Source organism: Drosophila obscura, unplaced genomic scaffold (assembly GCF_018151105.1).
Source record: "Drosophila obscura isolate BZ-5 IFL unplaced genomic scaffold, ASM1815110v1 contig_17, whole genome shotgun sequence".
In the NCBI taxonomy this organism is placed as follows: domain Eukaryota; kingdom Metazoa; phylum Arthropoda; class Insecta; order Diptera; family Drosophilidae; genus Drosophila; species Drosophila obscura.
The window spans coordinates 2,960,807-2,984,019 of record NW_024542757.1 but is presented as its reverse complement, the minus strand read 5'-3'; the positions used below and the strand labels follow the sequence as shown (position 1 = coordinate 2,984,019).

At 42.5% G+C, this 23,213-nt stretch overlaps 3 protein-coding genes across 9 annotated transcripts; all 3 read left to right on the top strand.

Annotated features, from left to right (window-relative positions):
* Positions 1–216: 216 nt before the first annotated feature.
* LOC111074690 (juvenile hormone esterase) lies at positions 217–3,187 on the top strand. Of its 5 annotated transcripts, none has more exons than XM_041592070.1 (9): positions 217–235; positions 339–403; positions 467–667; positions 940–1,188; positions 1,254–1,397; positions 1,461–1,620; positions 1,685–2,427; positions 2,488–2,780; positions 2,850–3,187. In XM_041592070.1, the coding sequence occupies exons 3-9, from the start codon at positions 572–574 to the stop codon at positions 3,052–3,054; spliced, it is 1,890 nt and encodes a 629-aa protein (XP_041448004.1). In that variant the 5' UTR covers positions 217–235; positions 339–403; positions 467–571; the 3' UTR covers positions 3,055–3,187. The 5 variants fall into 5 exon arrangements, with proteins under 5 accessions (XP_041448004.1, XP_041448003.1, XP_022223268.2 ...); XM_041592069.1 differs by having other exon boundaries at positions 339–411; positions 472–667; XM_022367576.2 differs by lacking the exon at positions 217–235 and having other exon boundaries at positions 326–403; positions 472–667.
* An 867-nt stretch (positions 3,188–4,054) lies between these two features.
* Positions 4,055–4,994, top strand: LOC111074706. Its single transcript, XM_022367598.2, has 3 exons — positions 4,055–4,383; positions 4,455–4,622; positions 4,672–4,994. Exons 1-3 carry the CDS (start codon positions 4,065–4,067, stop codon positions 4,932–4,934), a joined length of 750 nt encoding a protein of 249 aa, XP_022223290.1. The 5' UTR covers positions 4,055–4,064; the 3' UTR covers positions 4,935–4,994.
* Positions 4,995–7,524: 2,530 nt separating this feature from the next.
* LOC111074689 (protein spinster) lies at positions 7,525–20,530 on the top strand. Of its 3 annotated transcripts, none has more exons than XR_002607841.2 (9): positions 7,525–8,321; positions 14,092–14,449; positions 14,911–15,237; positions 15,817–16,078; positions 18,801–18,899; positions 18,975–19,169; positions 19,227–19,368; positions 19,500–19,654; positions 19,877–20,530. XR_002607841.2 is itself a non-coding variant. In XM_022367575.2 (8 exons), exons 1-8 carry the CDS (start codon positions 7,976–7,978, stop codon positions 19,918–19,920), a joined length of 1,773 nt encoding a protein of 590 aa, XP_022223267.2. In that variant the 5' UTR covers positions 7,525–7,975; the 3' UTR covers positions 19,921–20,530. The 3 variants fall into 3 exon arrangements, 1 of the variants encoding a protein (XP_022223267.2); XR_002607840.2 differs by lacking the exon at positions 15,817–16,078 and adding an exon at positions 15,342–15,603; XM_022367575.2 differs by lacking the exons at positions 15,817–16,078; positions 19,500–19,654 and adding an exon at positions 15,342–15,603.
* Positions 20,531–23,213: the final 2,683 nt, after the last annotated feature.

Below are 23,213 nucleotides of genomic sequence, written 5' to 3'. Positions count from 1 at the left end.
GTGATTCCGAAGGTCAGTTTGCATATTGCAGACAGTGCATGAAAAGAAACAAGATTAAGTGCGAATAAAAGATCCAATGGGACCGCTGGGAAGAGTGATGAGATAAGATAGCCGACCATCAAGGGCACATGCAATACACATTCGTACACAGGGGAAATGCAAATGGCATCAGGATAAAAGGGAAAGTGATCTGCCAAACGATCGTAGTCGAAGCGCAGCTGTTTGGCAGAACAGAGTAAGTTGTTAATTCCACTATTTACGTATATCACGTGTACATTTGTGTATTGCCTCAACGCGATTTGGATTGCGACTGGACTGCGACTACATCTGATATGCAGTTCCAGATCAATTGATATCCGCTCTGATCAAGCAAACGCCTTGTGTGAGTTTGCCCCGATTGTATGTAAGTAAGTAAGTTGCGAGTAGTTACGAACTGTTGTGTGTTGAATAAAATTTCCATTTCGAGTTCAGTCACTCAGCTGAGATAGTAGACAACGGCACCGGAACAGCAGTAGCAGTAGCAACAAACATACAACGCCATGGCGGCTGGCGCAGAGTAGAGTTTTCTTGGATGCTACGACTACAAACCGAAAGCACCACCAACGAAACCCCTCAGATCGATTTGGGACGCCGTCGTGTAACGTTCTCCAGTTTTTCCATATTCCGAGTGAGTTTTCCCTCCCTCTCCCCCTGCCTTTCCATTCATTTCCTTTCGAGCTGCAAGGAGTTTTATGCAGTTTATGCAACGGGAAGCCCTGCGAACCGTAGATAGTGTTAAATCGAACCGATTTAACGTTGACATCATCTTGACGCGGGGCAGGCAATAACAAGGTTTTGGAAGCATCAATAGACCGTTCATAAATAAATAGCCAATCACTCGATATGCATAATTAATGATCCATAAAGATGGCCATTAACTCGGTTTCGGTTTCTTTGTAGCCAGACGACAGACGAAAGACGATGATTCAGGCGAAACAGTTACGGATGATGATGCTGGTGCTGCTCGTGCTCTTGCTCGTGCTGGAGCTCTTCTCGTGCCCAACTCTGGCTCTGGACCCGCTGACCGTCTGTCCGCCGAGTGTGGGCTGTGTGAAGGGCACTCACCGCAAGGGCTATCAGTCGGAGCGGTTCGAGGCCTTCATGGGCATTCCATATGCCATGCCGCCCGTGGGAGAGCTGCGGCTAAGCGTGAGTTCTGCATGGAAAACCGAAAAAGCGAATGGAAAGTTCCATGCAATGTCTTCTCCATTTAGAATCCCAAGGTTATGCCCAAGCTGATTGGCGTCTACGATGCCACCAAGCCCAAGCCGGACTGTGTGCAGAAGAACTATCTGCTGCCTACCCCCATCGTCTTTGGCCAGGAGGATTGCCTCTATCTGAATGTCTACAGGCCACAGGTGGAGCTACACTCACTCTAGTCTTTATTTGCCTCTAGTCTTATAACTGAGTCGCTTCTGCAGCTTCCTCGCTCTAGACAGTCCCTGCTGCCTGTCATGGTCTACATCCATGGCGGTGGCTTCTTCAGTGGCTCCGCGGGACCTCAACTGACGGGACCAGAATACTTCATGGACTCGGCTGAGGTTATACTGGTAACCATGGCCTATCGTCTAGGGCCTTTCGGTAGGTACCAAATCGTGCTTAATCTTCATTCCATTTCCTATTCCCTGTCCGCTTGTTGTGGTAGGTTTCCTGTCCACCCAGGATGCAGCCATCTCCGGAAACTTTGGCCTCAAGGACCAGAATCTCGCCCTGCGCTGGGTGCAACGCAACATCGAAGCCTTCGGTGGCGATCCCAAGCGTGTGACCATCTTTGGCCAGAGTGCCGGGGGCGTGGCCACGCACCTGCACCTACTGAGTCCCAGGTCGAAAGGTCTCTTCCACGGCGTGATCAGCACCAGCGGCACAGCCAACGTGCCCTTCGCCATCACGGAGCAACCCCTGGCGCAGGCCCGTCTGGTGGCCGATCTCTGCGGAATCAAACTGGCGCAAAATCTCAGCACGGCGAAACTGGCGCGTGCGCTGCGCCATGTGGAGGCAACGAAACTGCTGGACGCCGGCGATGGCCTCAAGTTTTGGGACGTGGATCACATGACAAACTTCCGGCCCGTGGTGGAGCAGGGCGTGGGCGCCGAGGCCTTTCTCAGCGAACATCCCAGCCGGCTTGTGGCACGCGGCAGTCGCATGCCCATTCCCTGGCTGCTAGGCACTGTGCCGGACGAGGGAGCGGTCCGCGTGGTGAACATCATGGGCAATGAGACGCTGCGCCAGAGCTTCAACGATCGCTTTGACGAGCTGCTGCAGGAACTGATGGAGTTTCCGACCGGCTTCAGCGAGCAGCGGCTGGCCAGCAGCATGAAGCTCATCCTGAAGGAGTACTTCGGGGATGAGCACGAGGTGAACGAGAAGACTGTTCAGGGATTCATGGATGTAAGTGACTGATCTGAGGGATCCTTCAATCATGTGTAAAGCTCGCGATCCATTTCACAGCTCATCACTGACAGGGGATTCAAGCATCCGCTGTACAATGCCATCCGGGCAGATGTCCGCCAACGGCATCCGCATCCCCTCTATCTGTTTAGCTTCAACTACAGGGGTCCGCTGAGCTATGCCTCCGCCTACACATCGGCGAATGTCAGCGGCCGTTACGGTGTGGTCCATTGTGATGATCTGCTCTACTTGTTCCGCAGCCCCCTGCTATTTGCCGACTTTGAGCGCAACTCCACGGAGGCCAAGGTGATTCATTCGCTTGTCGATTACTTTGTGCACTTTGCCAAATTCGGGTGAGTACTGGGAACGGAGCCAAGCCAAGTTAGATATTAAGATATTAAACCGTTGCATCCGTTTCGTAGCAAACCCAGGAATATGGAGTCACTGACACCGTGTACGGAATCGCTGCTCCAGTCACGTCCAGTCAGTGGTATGTGTGATTACCAGGAATTTGCCAATACGCCGGCTCCCGCCAAGGGGTTCGAGGTGCACGTGTCCAGCCAATTCCAGGGGGCACGAGTTCAGCTTTGGTCGAGTATACTAAATGAAACCTCCTTAAATGAATGAGTCACAATACTCTCGTATCTGTACGAACAGTTCCATGCTCTCCTCAAAGATGTAGCACTTAAAACGGTGCACACACATGCATACGTAAAATCTCAAATAAAACCCTTGGATTTAATCCTTGACGTAGCAGGAATCTAAAGATTTTTGCACCTGAAATATAACTTAAGACATTTCGAGTGGAAATTGCCGCATATCCTTAATCCAACAAAGAGCCTTGCCAAACATCGGGAACTTCTTTGGTTGGCATTATATAAATCTAAAAACTGGAAATTGGATTTCATGGCCGCATTATCCATGAAGCTTCCATTTGATTATTCCAACTAGAATTACAAATACAGTCTACTCTACTCTATATGTGCATTTGTACCCCATATTCAATATTCCATTTCAAAGTGTGCCAAACATGATAAGCTACAAAATTCATTTGCACTTCTGCCATGTGGATATACTCGTAAATATATATGTATATTTAGATATACCTACAATAACCACAATATGCAATTCAACATTCTTTCATTGGTGGCAGTTGTAATCAGGTTTGGCAGGAACATGAAATTAAGTACCGCCAATGGGGGGAAATGGGAGCAATGATGTTTAGAACAATGATTGCTTTATTATTTATTAATTGAGTAACAGTGTCTCGGGCGACCTTTTCGATTTGTTGAACATTGTATAACACAAATTTACATTAACACTATTTCGTAAGAGAACAATTATAATTTATTGCCATCCATTTACAATCAGAATAGAAATAATATATTGCCATTTCTAATAATGGTTTGCACAACTTTTTAGTTACATATATATATTTAACTGCAGTGTTGTCCCCATTCGTGGGGCGGTTGAAAGCTCAATGAACTTTTGTATCTGATAGATTTCTAAGGGGGTGGAGGTACTAACTGTCATTTGGCCATCAAATTGGGTTGGCACATGCAAACCGCAGATACGGGTACGGCAGGTGTGGGGGACCGGGACTCGTGTGCCCAGATTTATGTCAATTAAAATCAATAATGCCCACGACCAAATTCACTGAAGCTTATGACAGCTCCTGCAGGACACTGCCGACTCAGACGCGTTTCAGTTGCATTTGGAAGTGCAGCGCGAGAGCTTCATACATGCAACTAGCCCGGAAGATTGTGTTTCGGATTGTGCCCCTGTTTCTGGTCGGGTGGCTTTTCACAATGGGCGAGGCCTACCTGGAGAGTGTCCGCGTGGAGGAGATACCCTTTGCCGGCGCCAAGGTCCCCGCGAGCCGTCGTTCCAGTGGCATCCACCTGATATCCAGCCTTGAGCATCAGCGCAATTTTCTGCACCTCTTCCAAGTGCCCTGTGAGTGGGGAAAGGCGAAAAATCCAGCCAGACTGCTAATATATCTGTGTGTGTATGTATAATAATTTCAGACATCATCTGTTTCTATGCCGCCAAAGGCAAGTGGCCCTATGTGCCGGGATTCATGAAGTACAAGGTGGACAATGCAGCTCGCAATCTGTTCCATAACAACGATAGTTTCATAAGACAGTTCTGCACCAAGTGGATCCAAGTCAAGGAGTGCTTTCGGCCCATTTTTGGTAAGCTCAACAAGGAATGTTATGTGCGACTCCATCTCCTCTCTTGCAGACAAGTCGAACTCAAGCATCGATGATATGGAGATTGAGACACTGAATGGCAACTACCAAGGGCAGCGATGCAACTGCAACAAGCTCCGGTCCACGGAGGCTCCGGTTGTGTACTTTGATAAGAACTACATTGGTAACGTCAGCTCGGAGACCATTTTGAACACGATTGAATTTTTGGAGGGTTTCTTACCGACGCCGACTAAAAAGCACAAGCGCAAGAATCGCGTGCGTAGTCGTTTGGATGATATGGATATTGATAACTAATCAACTTGATGGACACTTTACATTTACACCTTAAAACTAAAATTTTATAATACATTTCACTTTTAAAGCAGCAATAAAATTTGAATTCAACTCAATGTGTCATTTGCTGGTCCCACCGAAAAATATAGTCAGAAAATGATGCTGCAACCGGCCTGCAGGGGGTCACGCTACATTGTTGCTTCAGTCCAAACTTTGAGAGGATAATGACGAAATTGGCATGCGCATCCATCAATCTCTGCGATCATTTTTTGGATGCCGCAAAAATGGTGATTCGAAACACACAGTTGTAAAATAATTTCAAAATAAAGCGCCGATAAGTTCAGCTTATCGCACAAAAATATCGATCTAGTTCAGTGGAAACAAAAGAATCTGGTATATTTATCCAATCGGTATATTTCTGAGTTCGATATATTTATCGAACAATGAACCAGTTCAACGTTATGTATGTATATATATATCTATACTATCGTGATAGTATCGGGCTCAAATAATTATTAATTATAAATTATTTTTTTGTTACTGGTTACTAACCGGATTAAATAGAGCGGGGTTAAGCTATTTTTCTTTCTCGGTTTCTGAGGTTCCAGTCACACTCGACAAAACAAATCAAGTGAAATATTTATTTTTCCATTTATACTTTTGAAAATTACCGCCAAACTCATTTAGCGCACAAAAAATACTGACATTTTTCGCTCTCAATTCGTGGTGGGTCAATCTAGGATAAGATCATAAATAATGTTTCAATGGAGCTTGGAAGAAAACATTTAACATCAATTAAATAAAATATGGTATACAAAAGTCCATACGCATAGAAGAAACTTTGTTGACCAGCAACACTGACGTCACACTTAGTCAACATTTACGTTTTATGCTTTGGCCGTTTCTGTTTGAACCCTATTATCTAAGCAATCACATAAAAAAATAGGTTTGAAAACTAGCCAATCCTAAACAAAATTCATTGAGGAATTGGATAAAATTATTTTTTTAGGGCTGAGAGGGCCAACTATCTAGTAATATTAAGCTGAATATCAAAATTGACGAATTTCATATCACAAGATATCATGGTATGGCAGCCCGCAGCAACAACGAATTGCACAAGTCTGGCAGCGCCTAAGAAACGACGTCACATTCGCTTTATGTTGTCTTTGCTTGAACCTTAATATGTAAATAATCCAATAAAAAGAACTTCTGAAAACTTGCCAATCTTGTACAAAATTTATTGATAAATTGGATAAAATTATTTGTCTAGAGCTGAGAGGACCAACTAGCTAGTAATATTAAACGGAATAGAGGAATACCAACGCATCTTGTCGTATCTTTTTTAGAATACTTACGGTATATTATTTAATCAAGTTCCAATTTATTTTTTAATATATTAAGATACTTTTCAAAATGACCGCCAAACTCCATTAATCGTACAAAAATATCGATATTATTCGCTCTCAAATCGTGGTGGTTTTTCAAAATTTGCTCTCTTTTCAGAGGTGAAGAGGCCGTTTTCGTGGTGACTTTTCGTGGTGTGAGAAACATGTATCTTACGGGAACGCGTATGGAATGAAGATTCATTGTTGCGTCATTCCATACGCGTTCCCGTAAGATACATTTGATTTGTATGGGAAAAAATTCAGCAACATGTGGAAATGAATTAGCAGCATTGTTGTGCAACTTTGGCACGGAATGAGCAACAATCTGCATACCTTGGGAAAATGGATATTATGGACTTGAGATATTGTTTGAATTTTCAGGCTCCAATTAATGCAACAACTACTCAGTCTCTGTTCTAAAGATTTTAACAAATTTTTGCAGCTCACGACTACCAATAATAGGTATCAGAACCGGGATAAATGTATTTATAACACACAAACATGTGCATTAATATGTAAAAAACATGTCAATCTAGGATAAAATCATAAATAATGTTTCAATGGAGCTTGGAACAAAACATTTAACACCAATTAAAATAAATAAGGTATACAAAAGTACATACGCATAGAAGATGCTTGGTTGACCAGCATCACTGACGTCACATTTAGTCAACATTTTCGTTTTATGCTTTGGCCGTTTTTGTTTGAACCCTATTATCTAAACAATCCCATTAAAAATAGTTCTGAAAACTAGCCAATCCTAAACAAAATTCATTGAGGAGTTGGGTAAAATTATTTTTTTAGGGCTGAGAGGGCCAACTATCTAGTAATATTAAGCTGAATATCAAAATTGACGAATTTCATATTGCACAAGTCTGGCAGCGCCAAAGAAACGACGTCACATTCGCTTTATGTTGTCTTTGCTTGAACCTTAATATGTAAATAATCCAATAAAAAGAACTTCTGAAAACTTGCCAATCTTGTACAAAATTTATTGAGGAATCGGACAAAATTATTTTTCTAGCTCTGAGAGTCCCAGCCAGCTAGTAATATTAAACGGAATATCAAATTCGAGGAATATCAACGTTGAATGTCTTGAAAAAAACAATCGATACTATCGTTATAGTCGCAAAACCGTCGATAGTAGCGGATAGCAGCAAAACATCGATACCATCCTTGACACCTCTAATATATATAATATATATCTGCGCCGATTTTTTCAAAAAATCATCGAGTACGGTCGTGTCGCGGATGAAAAAAAAGTGATAAATATATAGCATAAGTGAAGCACTGCAAATGCTTTTAGCACATACTCGCCCTAGAATCCACCGACATCGACATCCATCGACAAGTTCGCAAATAAGTGGCAAGTGCTGGCCAAGCCAATTGATTAAACGCTCTAATTGAACTAAAATATAACAAGCGCGAGTGAGAGATATAGACAGCGAGACCGAGGTATTGAAACGCTGCCAAAGAAATCTTGCCACCAACACACATTTTTTTGCATTCACTCTTTGCTCTCGGCCGCTTTCATCGCGCGTTGTTTGTTCCTCTGTGTGTGTGTGTTTTTTTGCCGCGTTGCCTGGCTGACTCGTTCGTAGTCTGTGGTATTTGTTGTTGTCGTTGGGAATCGCCCTAAAGGCCCTCTTGGAATAGTGTGCAGCAAGAGGCACGTGAATGTCGCAAAAACACCAGAAGCAGTCTTACCAACCGCTCCCCACCGCCGCGGCCGCCATGGACAATCCGGCGATGAGCCAGAGCAGTAGCAGTGGCGGCAGTAATGATGATGTCGCCAACATACCTCCGACTTACTCGTCACAACAGTTGATGCCCTCGGACTCTGACAGCATGGAAGAGGAGCGTCAATTACGTCCTACTGGAGCTACCGCCAATCTCGGAACCGGCCTTGGTATACCGCCCGTGCCCACACGCCTCTCCGCGGTCGGCCGGTCACAATGGTTTACCGTTGCTGTGCTCTGCTTTGTCAATCTCATCAACTATATGGACCGCTTCACGATTGCGGGTAAGTGCTCCCGCTTTCTCTCTCTTCACTCCTTTTTCCGGAAAAAGCGTAACTCTGCATAGTAAAAAATGAAGACTCCCAATAAGCTGCCTCAGTGTGATTGTGACGTCAGTTGTTGTTATTTACTTGAAAGATAAGTGAAAAGTATTGTTGATGATAGAAAATCCGCCGTTCTACATGCGTATGTATGTGTATATACATACGTATGAATAATGATTTTCAAGTGCAGGGTCTGATGAAAAATTCCAACAGAATCGTACGAGTTGTGTATGTGATAATGGCCTTTGGGGATGACTAATCAGCGTTTACATTTTTTGAATCATCCGATTCAAAAATACGTATAATGAGTACACTCATTTGGATATATGTATATTGTTTATCGTTAGCTAATGATAAAGCAGTTTAGCTCCTCCTTTTTGGGTACATTTTCGCGGGAAATCAATCAAATTTCAATCAATCAATCAACAAAGGCTGAGCGTCAAGTGGTTCCCGCCCGCGTGACAATTGACAGCAATCGTATATTATCATCTATAGTATCATCTATAAATACGACTCTAATGGAAGTAAACTCCCCTCAAATATCCTCTAATTTCTGGGTAATCGTTTAAATTAGTGTTAATTGTTTGTTCTTCAATGCGGGCCTGTGGAATCTTGGAATGTCGGAGGGGAGGAACTTACTTTCTAACTTGATACTAAAACAATAATCTGTGGGATTGAGTGCTTGCTCCTAAATATAAGACGACAAACAATGACACCAGCTAAGTGTCAAATTTTCTAAATTCTTAGTAATTGAGGGAATTCGAATAGATTCTCTGTGTTACAATGCGGGCCTATGCACTTTTAACATAAACAATAAAAATGACTCCGTGTCGAATGGCTACAATTCTTAAGTAATCGGCTAAATTGATGCTTTGCTGTTTAATGCGGGCTGGATATCACAACGGATGTATCCCTAATTCAGCTTTTACATATGTACTTCTAATCGTGTAATGGGGGGGATTCCCCATTTAGTGTTTAGTTATCAAAAAGAAAGAGAGAAAAAGGAAATAAACACTCTGCGATTACAGCCTGAATCATATTGCGTTGCACAAAACTAAATTAAACAGAAACTTGGTTATTTACAGAGTTCTCCCGACGGCGATTGGCCGGAGCAACAGGTTACGTATGTGCCTGTCTATATGCGTTTCAAACTCTCGTACCCGCCCCCCTAGCAGGGGGACGGGTTGTTACACAAGTCGAATAGCTCTGTAACTGGTTAATATCCGTGCACAAATAGCCATAATTAACATTTAACATTAACAAGCCTGGAAAGTTCTCTGATCTGTGAACCTGAACCTTAAAGTGTTTGCCAATTGCAAAATCAGCCAGAAGGCCAGCATATAATCTCTTTTGCACACTTTGCACTTCCAGAGATATTAAATCTAAAGAAAAAGATCCTTTTATCGGTTGATTGAAAAAGAATCGATCACAAATTGATTTTACACTCATTTCCTGATATTTTAAAACCTTTGTGGTAAGCTTTTAATGGGTAATGGAAGGGGTGGCCCCTAATGAATAATATATGTATATATATGTACATATACGAAAATCGCATGACTTTTAATCAACCAAAGTCGGTGGCGGCAGACAGGAAGCGGATTTGCACTGAATTTTGTACTGAAAGGGCGATAAAATGTTCATTTAAAACTAGCATTGAGTCGTCCATCATTTACACTCACTCGCAATCATTCGTTATACCCGTTGATTCCACTCCTCCTCTTTCTGCCACACAAACGCCTACTATCTTATTTGCTTAATTCCACGCAAAATCATATTTTGCAATACCCTTAAAAATAGGGTGCTATAACTTTGACCAGGCGCTTGCAAGGCCGCTCTGAGTTCCGTCAGTCTGTTCCTGATTTCAAAGCTATCCGTCCGGACAGCTGGCACAAAAACAGAGCCTTTCCTGTTTTCCAAAGTGCAAGGGTATACAAATGTTGGCCTTTAAGGCCGTCTGCCTTCATTAATTAGGAATACTTTTGTTTATTAAGAACAAAAACTAAAATAAACATTTGTGTGCACGTCCAAGGTTATAGACATTTGGCTGCTACAACATTATTGGTTATAACATCCCCCTTCCTCCACTCTCCAACGTGTCTTATCAGTTTTAACTGTAGTAACAGAAACCGCAATATCAGTGGCCAATAAATTGCATTTTGGCGCAGCTGTTGGAGCCAACCCACCCAGCAGCCAGGGGGCACGTGTCGGGAATTTGTTTAAACAATTTCGCATTGATTAGATTGCCAGTTTTGTGTGTTATTTATTTACTTTTTGGATGGCCTTTTGTGTGAATTTTAACATTTTTTACATAGATAAATAAGCTGAAATACATTTACTGTTAGCTATATGCATGTATATGCATCCATACATATGTATGGAGGCATAGCCTGATGTCTGTCAAGTTCAACGATATGCATCTAATTAATATTTTAAGTACGTCCTGGCCTTTGTGTACGACCCCCGACTTTGCTATGGCCTGATATTATCTCCTCTCTTTTGAGTTAGGCATTCGCTTACTTTTGGCACTGGGCATTTTGGGTTCCTTTTAGTGGTGGTTCTTGTTGTGACACCAAAAGTGAACTTTGAATCGAAGATCTTCTGCTCGTACGAGAATTAGTTATTTTGGTCAGCAGATATGTATATATACATATATGTATGTATGTACATATGCATATCTATACACAGATCTGTTGTGCTATGCATCCTACGTAATTTTCTTGGCCCCCTTCCAAAGTGCCAAACAAAATAATTGTCGCTGTCCCATTGATTGTAAACAGATGGTTTACATATAGTACATCATATATATGTGTATGTGTGTATATTAGTTTTTATGGGATCTGTAACTCGAGAGAGTATCTTTTAGCTGTCTTCTGCTGCAACCGAATTGAGGTATTTACTTTTTCTCTTATTTCGCTTTTATTATGCGCTTATTTTGCATTTTGTTTAAAGTCGCTGAGTTTGTTTTTCTGTCCACTTGAAATGTTTTCTCAACAAACTGTTTAAGGCACACACCGAAAAACTTTCCATTTTGTTGCCTTCATGGTTGGAGAAAGAAATAATCAAATTGAGATGAAACCTTGACACACCGACGTGACGAATACCTTTGAATATACATATATGAATATTAAACGGAATATTGGACAAGCGAATACCCTAGGCAAGGGAAGCTTTCCCAATTTAAATAACAACACACCTCTCCTATAATGCCTACCTTTGGGTCTGGCATTATGCAATGTTTGTTGCAGTTTTGTTTTGATTTTGCACTATTTTGCAGCGTCACTGATTCTATTGTGCACTTTTTCCGGGTCAACGGACTGCATAGGGCGGTGGCCAGGCGCCGACAACTTGACTTGTAAAGTGCACATTTGCCTTGAAATTGAATTAACCAGAGAGCCCGAGCAACAGCCGCCACATGAATAACCATAGTACAAATTTAGTTTATCGGTCACTCGCCTGTTGGGGTAGGGAATGTCCATTTGAATATGGTAAATGGGGAAATATAGGGAAGTTTTTCTAAGTTTTGTTTGTTTGCTTTCACAATTGATTTCCATTCGTGTTCATATCCACCTGCCCCAAAAATGAAAGTTTTTCTCTGCAGCGAAAGTCTGTGTCGTGTAGATGCGCCTTTCAGGTCCAAAATGTGAATCAAAATATCTGCCAAATGATATCCCGATTGTTTAATCATTGTCTGATTTTAAAGCTTACGCGGCAGCGGCACATATCGCGTGATATTCAAGGCCAACGTCACCAGACAAGACACACAAAGAGCGCAAAGGAGAGGACGAGCAACGAGCGACGAGCGGGACAACAATCACTTTCAGTCCAACAGCTTTTTCATTCATGCTAATGAGGTTCCACCTCTTCACCTCTCTCGCTTTCAAGTAACATTTACTGACTAGACGAAGTAGCAACAGTCTTCGATTTGCTCGGATCTACCCTCTACAGTACGTTTCGGCACTGTAAGCCCCCAATCTGAGAGATTTACAAGCTAATAATATGTCAATTATTTAAATTCATTTGGTTATCAAAGAGAGCTACCAGTATCCCGTAGTATCAAATGCGCTTTTCCAAATATTGTTTTTGTGTCATGTTACGCACTGTATTGTGCTAAATAAAAGAGAACACATCAGAGTGCCTGAGAGGCAACCGAGAGGTGCAGAGAGTCAAACTGGTTCTAAAATGGCCAGAACCGGCAAAATAAAAAAAATACATACAGACGCAGACGGATCTCCCATAAAGGGGGAGACTTTGGCTTGCCTACCCCCAAGGCAGCGCCCCCTCTGACGGCTCCAGCTGGCCAAGAATGCCATAAACAATCGGGCATTCCTTATGTGGGAACCCGAATAGACCTCGAGTATGGGAGGGAAAGACCCCACCAACCCACCACCCCACACCCAGCTTTGTTACTCGTTCTCCCCCCACACAACCTCCTCTGCATTCCACACCCATCGCATATCGCAATGCATGCATGCACACACACACACTCGCACACTCACACTGTTTATCGCGTGGCGTCCTCTACCCATTACGTCACTGGGCAAACAAACGCTCTGATTGGTTGAAAAACATCGTACGATAAATTTCTCAAAAGCGAAACGAGCAAAAAGAGACCCAGAAACTGAAATAATTAAAAAGCAAACGCTGATTCACGTCCCACTTCGTGCCACGTTCGCTAGCCATTCGGCTGCACTCGGTTAGAGTTCGTTGGGGGTTTCGTTTGGTCGTTCGTTTATTCGGCCCACAACTTGTTGAGCTTTTGCTGCTTTTGCTCCCACAGTTGTTTGTGTTGTGGCTGTGCGGTGCATTTACCGGCTTTTGATCTACCTCTCTCTCTCTCTCTGTGGCGCTCGTTCTCTCTCATCTGTCTTTGCTCTCTCGATTGTCACTTTATTTTTGGGTACTTGAGCACTTTGGGTATACCAACTCGGCCGTTGGCCCCGTACGCGGACGGGGGCTTAAAAGCCATGCTTGAGCATCAGGTAGAATGTAGGAAATAGCGTTAGATGTTCAAACAGTTATCGACGGAGGTCGCTTTGGCCATTAATGCGGCTTGCACATCCGTTTGATAATGAATATTTAAACGATGCGACGAAACGTGCCGCCCAGTCGTCTTCGCATGAAACGGAAACAAAAATGTGTATTTGTAGGCGAAGGTGATTCATAATATTAAAATTATCTTTGGGCACGTCTTGACACGGATTTGGATACATGTATGTAAATACATATGCATTACATATTTTCAGATAGCGAAAGATGCATATGCTGGCGATGACTATCGGTTCCAGTCATGCTTTGGTCATCGATAGTTGCAGCATTTGAAATTGCAACGGAAATTCATGAATTTTCTATATAATTTGCATACTTTATCTCTCAGTGGATAGAAAGATGAGTTGGTATACCTATTTTGAGCCACAAATATTGATAGATTTTTCCACTTGCTGCTGCCTTGCTTTGGTTGTTTTAACATTTTAACGAGTCACGGTAAAGAGGAGTGACTGCGTGACAGTGGCATGCTAATTAAGGAAGCCACCACCGGCACCTCTTACCACTCCCATCAATATGGGAGCTTACGTAAAGCACTCGAATATAGCATACTCATATTAACAATTTATTTATCTGGCTAATTAGCGTCTGCTGACGATAGAAATAGATAGAAAATTGGTACACACCATAAAATATCACGGGATCTTTAACTAGTATTAATATTGATAATTCGTTTTATTCCTTGCAGGGGTGCTGAAGGATGTGCAAGATGACTTTCAAATCGGCAACGATAGTGCGGGACTCCTACAGACAGTCTTTGTCATCTCGTACATGATCTGTGCTCCAGTCTTCGGATATCTGGGGGATAGGTACTCCCGGCCCTGGATCATGGCCGTGGGTGTGGCCCTATGGTGCACCACAACGCTATTGGGATCGTACATGCAAAGCTTCGGCTGGTTCATCACGTTCCGGGCTCTGGTAGGGATCGGCGAGGCCTCGTACAGCACCATAGCGCCAACGATAATATCGGATCTCTTCGTGAACGACATGCGATCGAAGATGCTGGCGATGTTCTACTTTGCCATTCCCGTGGGCTCCGGCATGGGGTAAGTTCTATGACCCACAGCGGCGGCAGCTGCTGGAGAGTAAACAGGGTCTTATCAGTGGGATCGTCTGGCTGTGTTCCGCCTTCGACTTTGTCACTCCTCGGCAATCGGTAATCAGCTGCTGGCATTACTTTAACAGCCGATTGGGTGCAAAGTTTGAGGCGGGATCGACTCAAGGGGATGCTGCTCTAATCAGCGTAGCGTGAGAAGAGTCACGTGACTTCACCCATGAGCACCTTCAATTAAAAGTGGAACTTGTAACTGGAATTGAAATTTAAATTGATTTATTTTTGCACTGAGGAGGATGGCCTTAATTCAATTAAAGTGGGGTCAATTGAGGGGGGCCTGCCGCGTTGATTGAAACTTATGCGTCGCCCCAATTGGCAGCCAATGCAATGGTGGTGGACCAAGAGTCAACTAATCGTAATCAACTCTAATGTTCTCCCTTCGAACCCTTCCAGATACATTGTGGGCTCCAAGACGGCTCACCTGGCCAACAACTGGCGCTGGGCGCTGCGCGTGACCCCCATTCTGGGCGTGGTGGCTGTGCTGCTGATTATGCTGATCAAGGATCCGGAGCGCGGCCATAGCGAGGGATCGCACAACATGGAGGCCACCTCCTACAGGCAGGACATCAAGGAGCTGCTCAAGAACCGCTCCTTCATGCTCTCCACGGCCGGATTCACGTGCGTGGCCTTTGTGGCCGGAGCGCTGGCCTGGTGGGGACCCTCCTTCATCTACCTAGGCATGAAGATGCATCCGGGCAACGAGAACATCGTTCAGGACGAGTAAGTGTGCCATCCTCCCCATGAAACCCATGAAACCCTCCCCCAGAAAGTCCCAAAATCCGAGCTCGGCGCCTTATACCTTACCTCTGGTTCTATCATCGAAGCATCTCGTACAAGTTCGGAATAGTGGCCATGCTGGCGGGCCTGATCGGAGTACCATTGGGCTCTGTGCTCGCCCAACGACTGCGCGGTCGCATCGAGAACTGTGACCCGTACATTTGTGCAGGAGGACTACTGGTATCCGCGCCCATGGTATTTGCTGCCCTGGTGGTGTCTCGGACTAGCGGATCGCTGTGCTTCTTCTTCGTGTTTTTGGCCCAAGTGGCGCTCAACCTGTGCTGGTCCATTGTGGCGGACATTCTGCTGGTAAGCTGGCCAAGAAGCGTTTGTTAGCAACAGAAGCAACAGCAGCAACAGCAGCAACAGCAAAAGCAGCAGCCACAACAAACAAGAAATCCGATTACTAATGCGCCCATCCCTAAGCCTCGATGAAACCTCGCAAAACTGTTTTCTTTCCGCCTAAGCTTTCTTTTCAAAAACTAACCACCAATCCAAAAATTTTCCCCTTCCCAAACCCAGCGTTGCATTCAATTTCGGAGTGATCACAATGGTGGCGGGCCTGCTGGGCGTGCCCCTGGGCTCGTTCTTGTCACAGTATCTGGTGAAGCGCTATCAATCGGCGGATCCAGTGATCTGCGCCTTCGGTCTGCTGCTCAGCGCACCGCTACTGTTCGGTGCCTGCCTGATGGTGTCGTCGAACGAGCTGGGCACCTATTTGCTAATATTTTTCGGACAGTTAGCTTTAAATTTGAATTGGGCGGTTGTGGCGGACATCTTGCTGGTAAGCCGAGAGGGAGAGAGACACACACACCTCCTCCAAGAATTTCTCCAGTCTTGCTTTTGTAATTTTGCACTCACTTTTTGTTTAAGTATCAATATTGTAAATTGTAACTGTAATTACAACACGTACAACATTTTATATTAATATTAACTTTTTACTGTTATAATGAGAACACCATCACACACCCACACCCACACACACACAAACATACAAGCATGCTTACACTCACACTCTAACCAATATATATTTTTGTGTTGCTCTCTTCCGCATCCTGTTCTACCGGTGGTGGTGGTCGTTGTCCCTGTCAGAGAACTTAAACGAAAGTTTTAACCCTGGAGTGGTACACTGACTTAATAACCCCCCTTTTAATGGTGCATATTTTAAGCTGCATTACTTGAAAACCTTAAATTTGTTTATAATTTTCAAGACTCGATTTCTAAATCATTCATTTCTCACTTTCTCACTTTTAAACTTACATGGATTTTCTTTTAAAGATTTGGCCTTTTTCCAACAATCTTAAAGCTGAGACATGCACTTTTCCCCTATATTTTCTCATTATTTTCCCCTTGTATTCCCCCGAGAGAGTTGACACTTCGCTTCTTATTGCTTTTTTTTGCAAATGTAATAAACGCAAAGCTCATCTTCATTCTATCTATTCTGCTTGGCATTTTCCTCCCTCTACTCCAATGGCAGCAAATAGGGGATGAAAGGGGAGTGTACCACCCCCAGACAACTTGCAACTTGGAATAAATTTCATCACACTCAACCCCCCAATGGGTAACTGGGATGGTAACCTTATTAAAGTCCCGCACTGCCCACAAACTGGCAGTGCATATCCACACCTCATATACCCGCCGACCCCCCCATACCACCGTGAAGACAAAATGTCGAAATTTTCGTACGCTTCTGTCTGGAAGTTTTTGGGGTCTGGGATCTTTATCTGCACTGGCGAGTCACGTTTTCTGGCTACGCACTGATAAGCGAGAGATAGTAGAACTGTAGTTACTCTTTATCACACATACATATGTACTAATAATATACTCTGTCAATCAGATATTGGTTGGTGCTTGATTACTTTGATTTCAGTACGATTCGATAATGAACCCTTGACGAAAGTAGATAAGTAGATAAGCAGAACTCATTAACGATTCGATAGTAGATTTATGATTTACATAATACAATAAGATTGATAAGTGAATGTGTATGTGGCAGCTGATATCCGATATTTGACCTCATTCGATATGTGACCTCAGTCGAGATACGATTGAATTACCATGAAGGGGCTATTGAGTTCCAGATAATCATACGATCCTTATCTTGTAAGATTCCACCTCTTATCTGTGCTCTACTTCTGACTTCGAGTCAAGTGGCCCTCTAGATATCTAAAAGATTTCTTCTTGGTAGCCTTGTCTGGCTTATGAATGGTCAGGGAAAGCTGTTTAAACAGCTGATGTGCGCAACCTATGCGTCAAGATAGTGGATATTACTTGTATTACACACATACATATGTACATATATACGAAAGTATATAGATACTGTATCCACTGCGTACTCGCAGACGTAATACTTTTTAAGTGGTATGTATGTTATTTGGCCTGTTCTAAATTTGGCACTACGTCAGACCATACTATATGTATGTATATATGCCCCTCTCAATGCATTATACTATTTTTTTAAATTTTTTTTCGGTGTCTCTTTTTTTACCACGCACTTGATTTGAGTTTTTTGTTGCCTTTTTGCGATTGCAAAACGATTCCGTTCCGTGACAAAAATAAGCAATCGAAAATGGTTATCTAACCCGAAAGAGTCCCAATGGGTATTGGCTCCACCCTTGGGTGGCGCTATTTTAATTGTTTCAGATAAGGAATTTTGATTAGAAACTGGGTTTATCTAGGGCTTTCAGTGGAATGGGTTGACCTAGACTAAAAGTTGGATCCGTCTAGAACTTCTGTTGAAATTTTAGGATTAGTTTGCGTAATTTTTGCTTCCGCTTTGGCACACATCTATGAAAATACACACGCACATGCACACCTCCCAACACACACACAAACACCCTATTGTAACAGTAAAAACTTAATTTAGCTCAAAGGAACAAATTTAACGTTAATTAATCAAAATTGGTAGATCAACAAAACAATGCCACAATCAAACAATTCAAATAGTTCCCATATCCTCCAGTATTCGATGTCTGTATATCCTTCAATGCCGATCGGCATTAACCGTAAAATTCTACATGTCGAAAGTACCGCTAGCAGTGCCAGAACTGTTCCCAGGCGCACGCTCGCCACCGCCATTGTTGACACGAACCTGCACGCCAGTTTGGGGTCGGACGGGACCGTTCCTTGTCCCCAGCATTCTCGAGTGGCTCCATCTGTGGCGAGCTTTTGGCAGCATCGGAGCTTGTTTGATTGTGGCTGCTTCTTGCACACACATACACGTACAAATGCACATAGCGCACTCTAGAATACACACGCACACCTACGCACCTTAATCGCACTTTATGTTTGTATGTAATATCGAACTATCGGCTGAGATGTATGTAGAATACTTCCCGAAGGAAACATCCCAGACGATAGTTTGATTTTTGGTTGTGGTCTTGGCTTTAAAATTTTGTGTGTGTTTCATTGTTGTTGTTGGTAAAACTGCTGTTGGCTTACATTTAATTTTAACACTGATCAATCCAAACTAAACTAATTAATATATATTTTCCCTTGTTATGCAGTATGTAGTGGTGCCTACGCGTCGCTCCACAGCGGAGGCCTTCCAAATACTCATCTCACACGCCCTGGGCGATGCGGGCAGTCCCTATCTGGTGGGAGCGGTAAGTTATTGGATCTCAAAGCTGTGGAAATCCATTTTTTATACATACATATATCTTTGTTTGTGCCCTACGCAGATGTCGGAGGTGATCATGAAGCATCTGCGCAACCATCCCGGCGCTTCGGGCTTGACAAATGAACTGCAAAGCATGTCTCAGGTGCTGGAGTCGCAACTCCTAAATGCCACGGATGTGGCCACAAAAGTGGCAACGGAGGCTATCCATTCGTTCCAAACGAATTTAACAAAATCAGCTGAACAGCTGGAAGGACAGGTGAGTCTTGGGAGTATTTTCTATGCTCGCCAATCTTAACTTTTGCATTTCACGCAGTTTACGGAAATCGAGCAGTTTGAGGGCCTTCAATACGCGCTGTTCTCCACCAGCTTTGTGGAGGTGCTGGGCGGCATCTTCTTCCTGTTCACCGCCTGCTTCATACTCAAGGACAAATACAAGGCCGCGCGAAGTGTAGCTGGTAAGGATCACCCATTATTCCGAGTGCTCTAGCGCATCCCTCTATCTATCTATGTATATGCATATCTATCTATCTCGTTGGCAATCTTCTGTCAATTTCGGTTCTTTTTTTGATTCTGTTGGTTTCGGCAGGCGATAAGAGACTGACGTCAGTGGCCGCGCAAGACGTTGAGTCTGTCAATTCGGAATGTTTCGTCCTGTGCACGGACATTGCCCTGCGAGAACGCGCGTGAGGCGCTTTTTAGGCGCTCTCAAAAGATTACTATTTTGGCCTCAGATCCCGCAAGGTGGGTTCCTCAAAATTCTCGTTTCGTTCTGTACGTTCTGTTATCCGTGCGTTTCATCGTTCAGCGTTGCGTTCTATTAATCTGACATGCCCGCATGGCCCGCCCTAACATCGAAATTGTCCTCAGTCCTTTCAGACATGGCTTTACATAATTAAAACTATATATGTGCCTTTGCTTAATGGGATATATCTAATGAATTGCGTTTCTTTTCGGATTTTACAGATGCTCAGGAGCAGCACCAGCAGCGGGGCAACCAGATTGCCTAATACCAGCCTATACTTGAGGTTATGCTGCGCACTCAGAGCACTGATGGCATTTTGGGTGAACTCATACTGACTGAAAATCATCTTTAATTTAATCTCCACACACACACACACACGAGACCCCCGGATTGGTTTCTTTTGGAATTTGGATCATAGGGAGGCATAGGGATGGATGCATGCTCAAGTTTCTATCAGAATGGAAAGGATAGAATAGCCCCGATATCCATACATACCTAAACAGTTCAGCTATGTAGATATATATACATACTTACATACGTACACTCTCAATCACCCACTCCCAAACTCGCGAGTCATATACATATACATTTTAATCGGTTCATTTTACCTGTAAACGCTAATTTACATAGTCGTAGATAGACCTAGTTCTGGTATTTTAGGCTAAAGAAAAATTAAAATGGAGAAAAAAAATAAAGCAAGCAAAAACACTTCATGCGTTTTCGAGGATGTCACTCCTCTACTTCACTTCACCGCTCTCCAATCAAGACCCAGACTGTTGTAAATAGTTAAAGAAATCCTATCTTCAGTGGCAGGAGTAACGAACGGATTATCTCAGGCAACGCATGGAACGCATGGAGTGTCAATTGTTGCTACATTTATACACATATAAAGTATGAATACATGTATACAGTATGAATACATATGATTTGTAAATATTAATAAGCATTGGGCCATTGTATAAGTTCATAGTCTCTATCCATAATCAATCTAATCGTAATTCTGTAATTTTATGTTAACTAGAACTTTAATCGTAATCTTAACTCTAGTTAGAATCGCGTAACAAATTGAATGAAATGTCTGCACCCTCAACTATTACTGAATATTACAAGTTAACTATTTAAACAAACGAAAAATCTGTATACCCTTTATACCCTACAGCATTAATCTGCTGGCATCATCTATGTTTTTTATGTTAACTCTTAGTCCAATGTTAGCCCCTTCAAAAACTGAAATTGAAAGCGACAAAAAGACTGCAAATAATCAAAATCGATATTCGTCTTAGGAATAACCAAAATATAGGGCAAACAAATATATATGAATATGATTTGGCAATTGATGATTACTGGGGCAATAAAGAATTTTTAAAAATAATCTGCAATAATTCTTTTAATTCGTTCGATATTTTTCAACGGAGGGAATCGGAAACAACTTACCCGGCTGATAAGCGAATTAGTCTGAGATTACGTACATATATTACGCATTCATATTTATATGTAAGTATATTTAGAATTCATAGATAAGAAATATTTATTTGCAAATATTTCCTCTTGATATGAAAATTTCAAAAAGGGCATGACTCGATCGTCGGCTCAAAGGCCTAATGTCTAATACTCTTTCTAAATAGAAAAGCAGAGAGTTTTGGAAAAAAAAATGTCGGCAAACAAAAGACAACACATTCTCAAATTTCAAAGCAGGTACAAGGCCCCGTTGAGGGCCGCATAGGCCTGAACCAATTGTTGGGCCATAGTTCGTTTTTGCGTTACCTAAGACCATGATCATTTTCTGGAAAATTCCATATCAGTTATTTGCATAAAGATAGATGCACATGATAAGGCTTAAAAATCCCTTATGAGAAATACAGGCAATATTTTACTCCTTCACTACAGAGTAAACATCAATTTTAAATCTTATCGACGCATCTAATCAACGAAGTACATACATATGTACGTATGTGTATGTATGTTTTGCACGTTTGTTTGTTTGTTTGAACGATAACGAGGAATTCGAATCGAATGCAAAAAGCTTCATTCCAGCTAAGCAACGCCATACAAGAAGCTGTACTTAAATTCATACATGCATGGATGTGTACAAAGGTATATATGTACATATTTATTTAGGTACAAGTGTGTATGTATGTATGCAGCTTTTTCCAGTCCACAAATAAAACGGAGTACAAAAGAAAGGTAAAGAAAATATTACATTTGTACTTAAGGAACAAAAAACCGTATAATAAAGGACCTAAAGAAAGAAAACCAAAAAAAGAGAAATTAGAGATCAAAAAAGAGAGCAACGAAATACAAAGAGAAACAAGAAAAAACGAGAAATTAAAAAAACCAGCGACCTTCTGCTGATTTCTGTTCGCCTGGTATCTCATTTCGAATTTAACGGTTTTCTGCCATTTGAGCGGTGGAAAGTGGAGGCAGAAAATGAGAGAAATTAGATCAAAAAAAGAGAGCAACGAAGTACAAAGAGAAACAAGAAAAAACGAGAAATTAAAAAAACCAGCGACCTTCTGCTGATTTCTGTTCGCCTGGTATCTCAGTTTCGAATTTAACGGTTTTCTGCCATGTGAGCGGTGGAAAGTGGAGGCAAAAAATTAGAGAAATTAGATCGAAAAAAGAGAGCAACGAATTACAAAGAGAAACAAGAAAAAAAGAGAATTTAAAAAAAGCAGCGACCTTCTGCTGATTTCTGTGCGCCTGGTATCTCAGATTTGAATTTAACGGTTTTCTGGCATTTGAGCGGTCGAAAGTGGAGGCAGAGAATGAGAAAAATTAGGGCGAAAAATAGAGCAACGAAATACAAGGAGAAACAAGTAAAAAAGAGATTTTAAAAAAAGCAGCGACCTTCTGCTGATTTCTGTGCGCCTGGTATCTCAGATTTGAATTTAACGGTTTTCTGCCATTTGAGCGGTGGAAAGTGGAGGCAGAAAATGAGAAAAATGGGAGCGATAAAAGAGAGTAACGAAATACAAAGAGAAACAAGAAAAAAAGAGAATTTAAAAAAAGCAGCGACCTTCTGCTGATTTCTGTGCGCCTGGTATCTCAGATTTGAATTTAACGGTTTTCTGCCATTTGAGCGGTGGAAAGTGGAGGCAGAGAATGAGAAAAATTAGGGCGAAAAAAGAGAGCAACTAAATACAAAGAGAAACAAGAAAAAAAAGGAACTAAAAAAAAGCAGCGACCTTCTGCTGATTTCTGTGCGCCTGGTATCTCAGATTTGAATTTAACGGTTTTTTGCCATTTGACCGGTGGAAAGTGGAGGCAGAAAATGAGAAAAATTAGGGCGAAAAAAGAGAGCAACTAAATACAAAGAGAAACAAGTAAAAAAGAGAATTTTAAAAAGCAGCGACCTTCTGCTGATTTCTGTACGCCTGGTATCTCAGATTTGAATTTAACGGTTTTCTGCCCATTTGAGCGGTGGAAAGTGGAGGCAGAAAATGAGAAAAATGAGAGCGATAAAAGAGAGCAACGAAATACAAAGAGAAACAAGAAAAAAAGAGAATTTAAAAAAAGCAGCGACCTTCTGCTGATTTCTGTGCGCCTGGTATCTCAGAT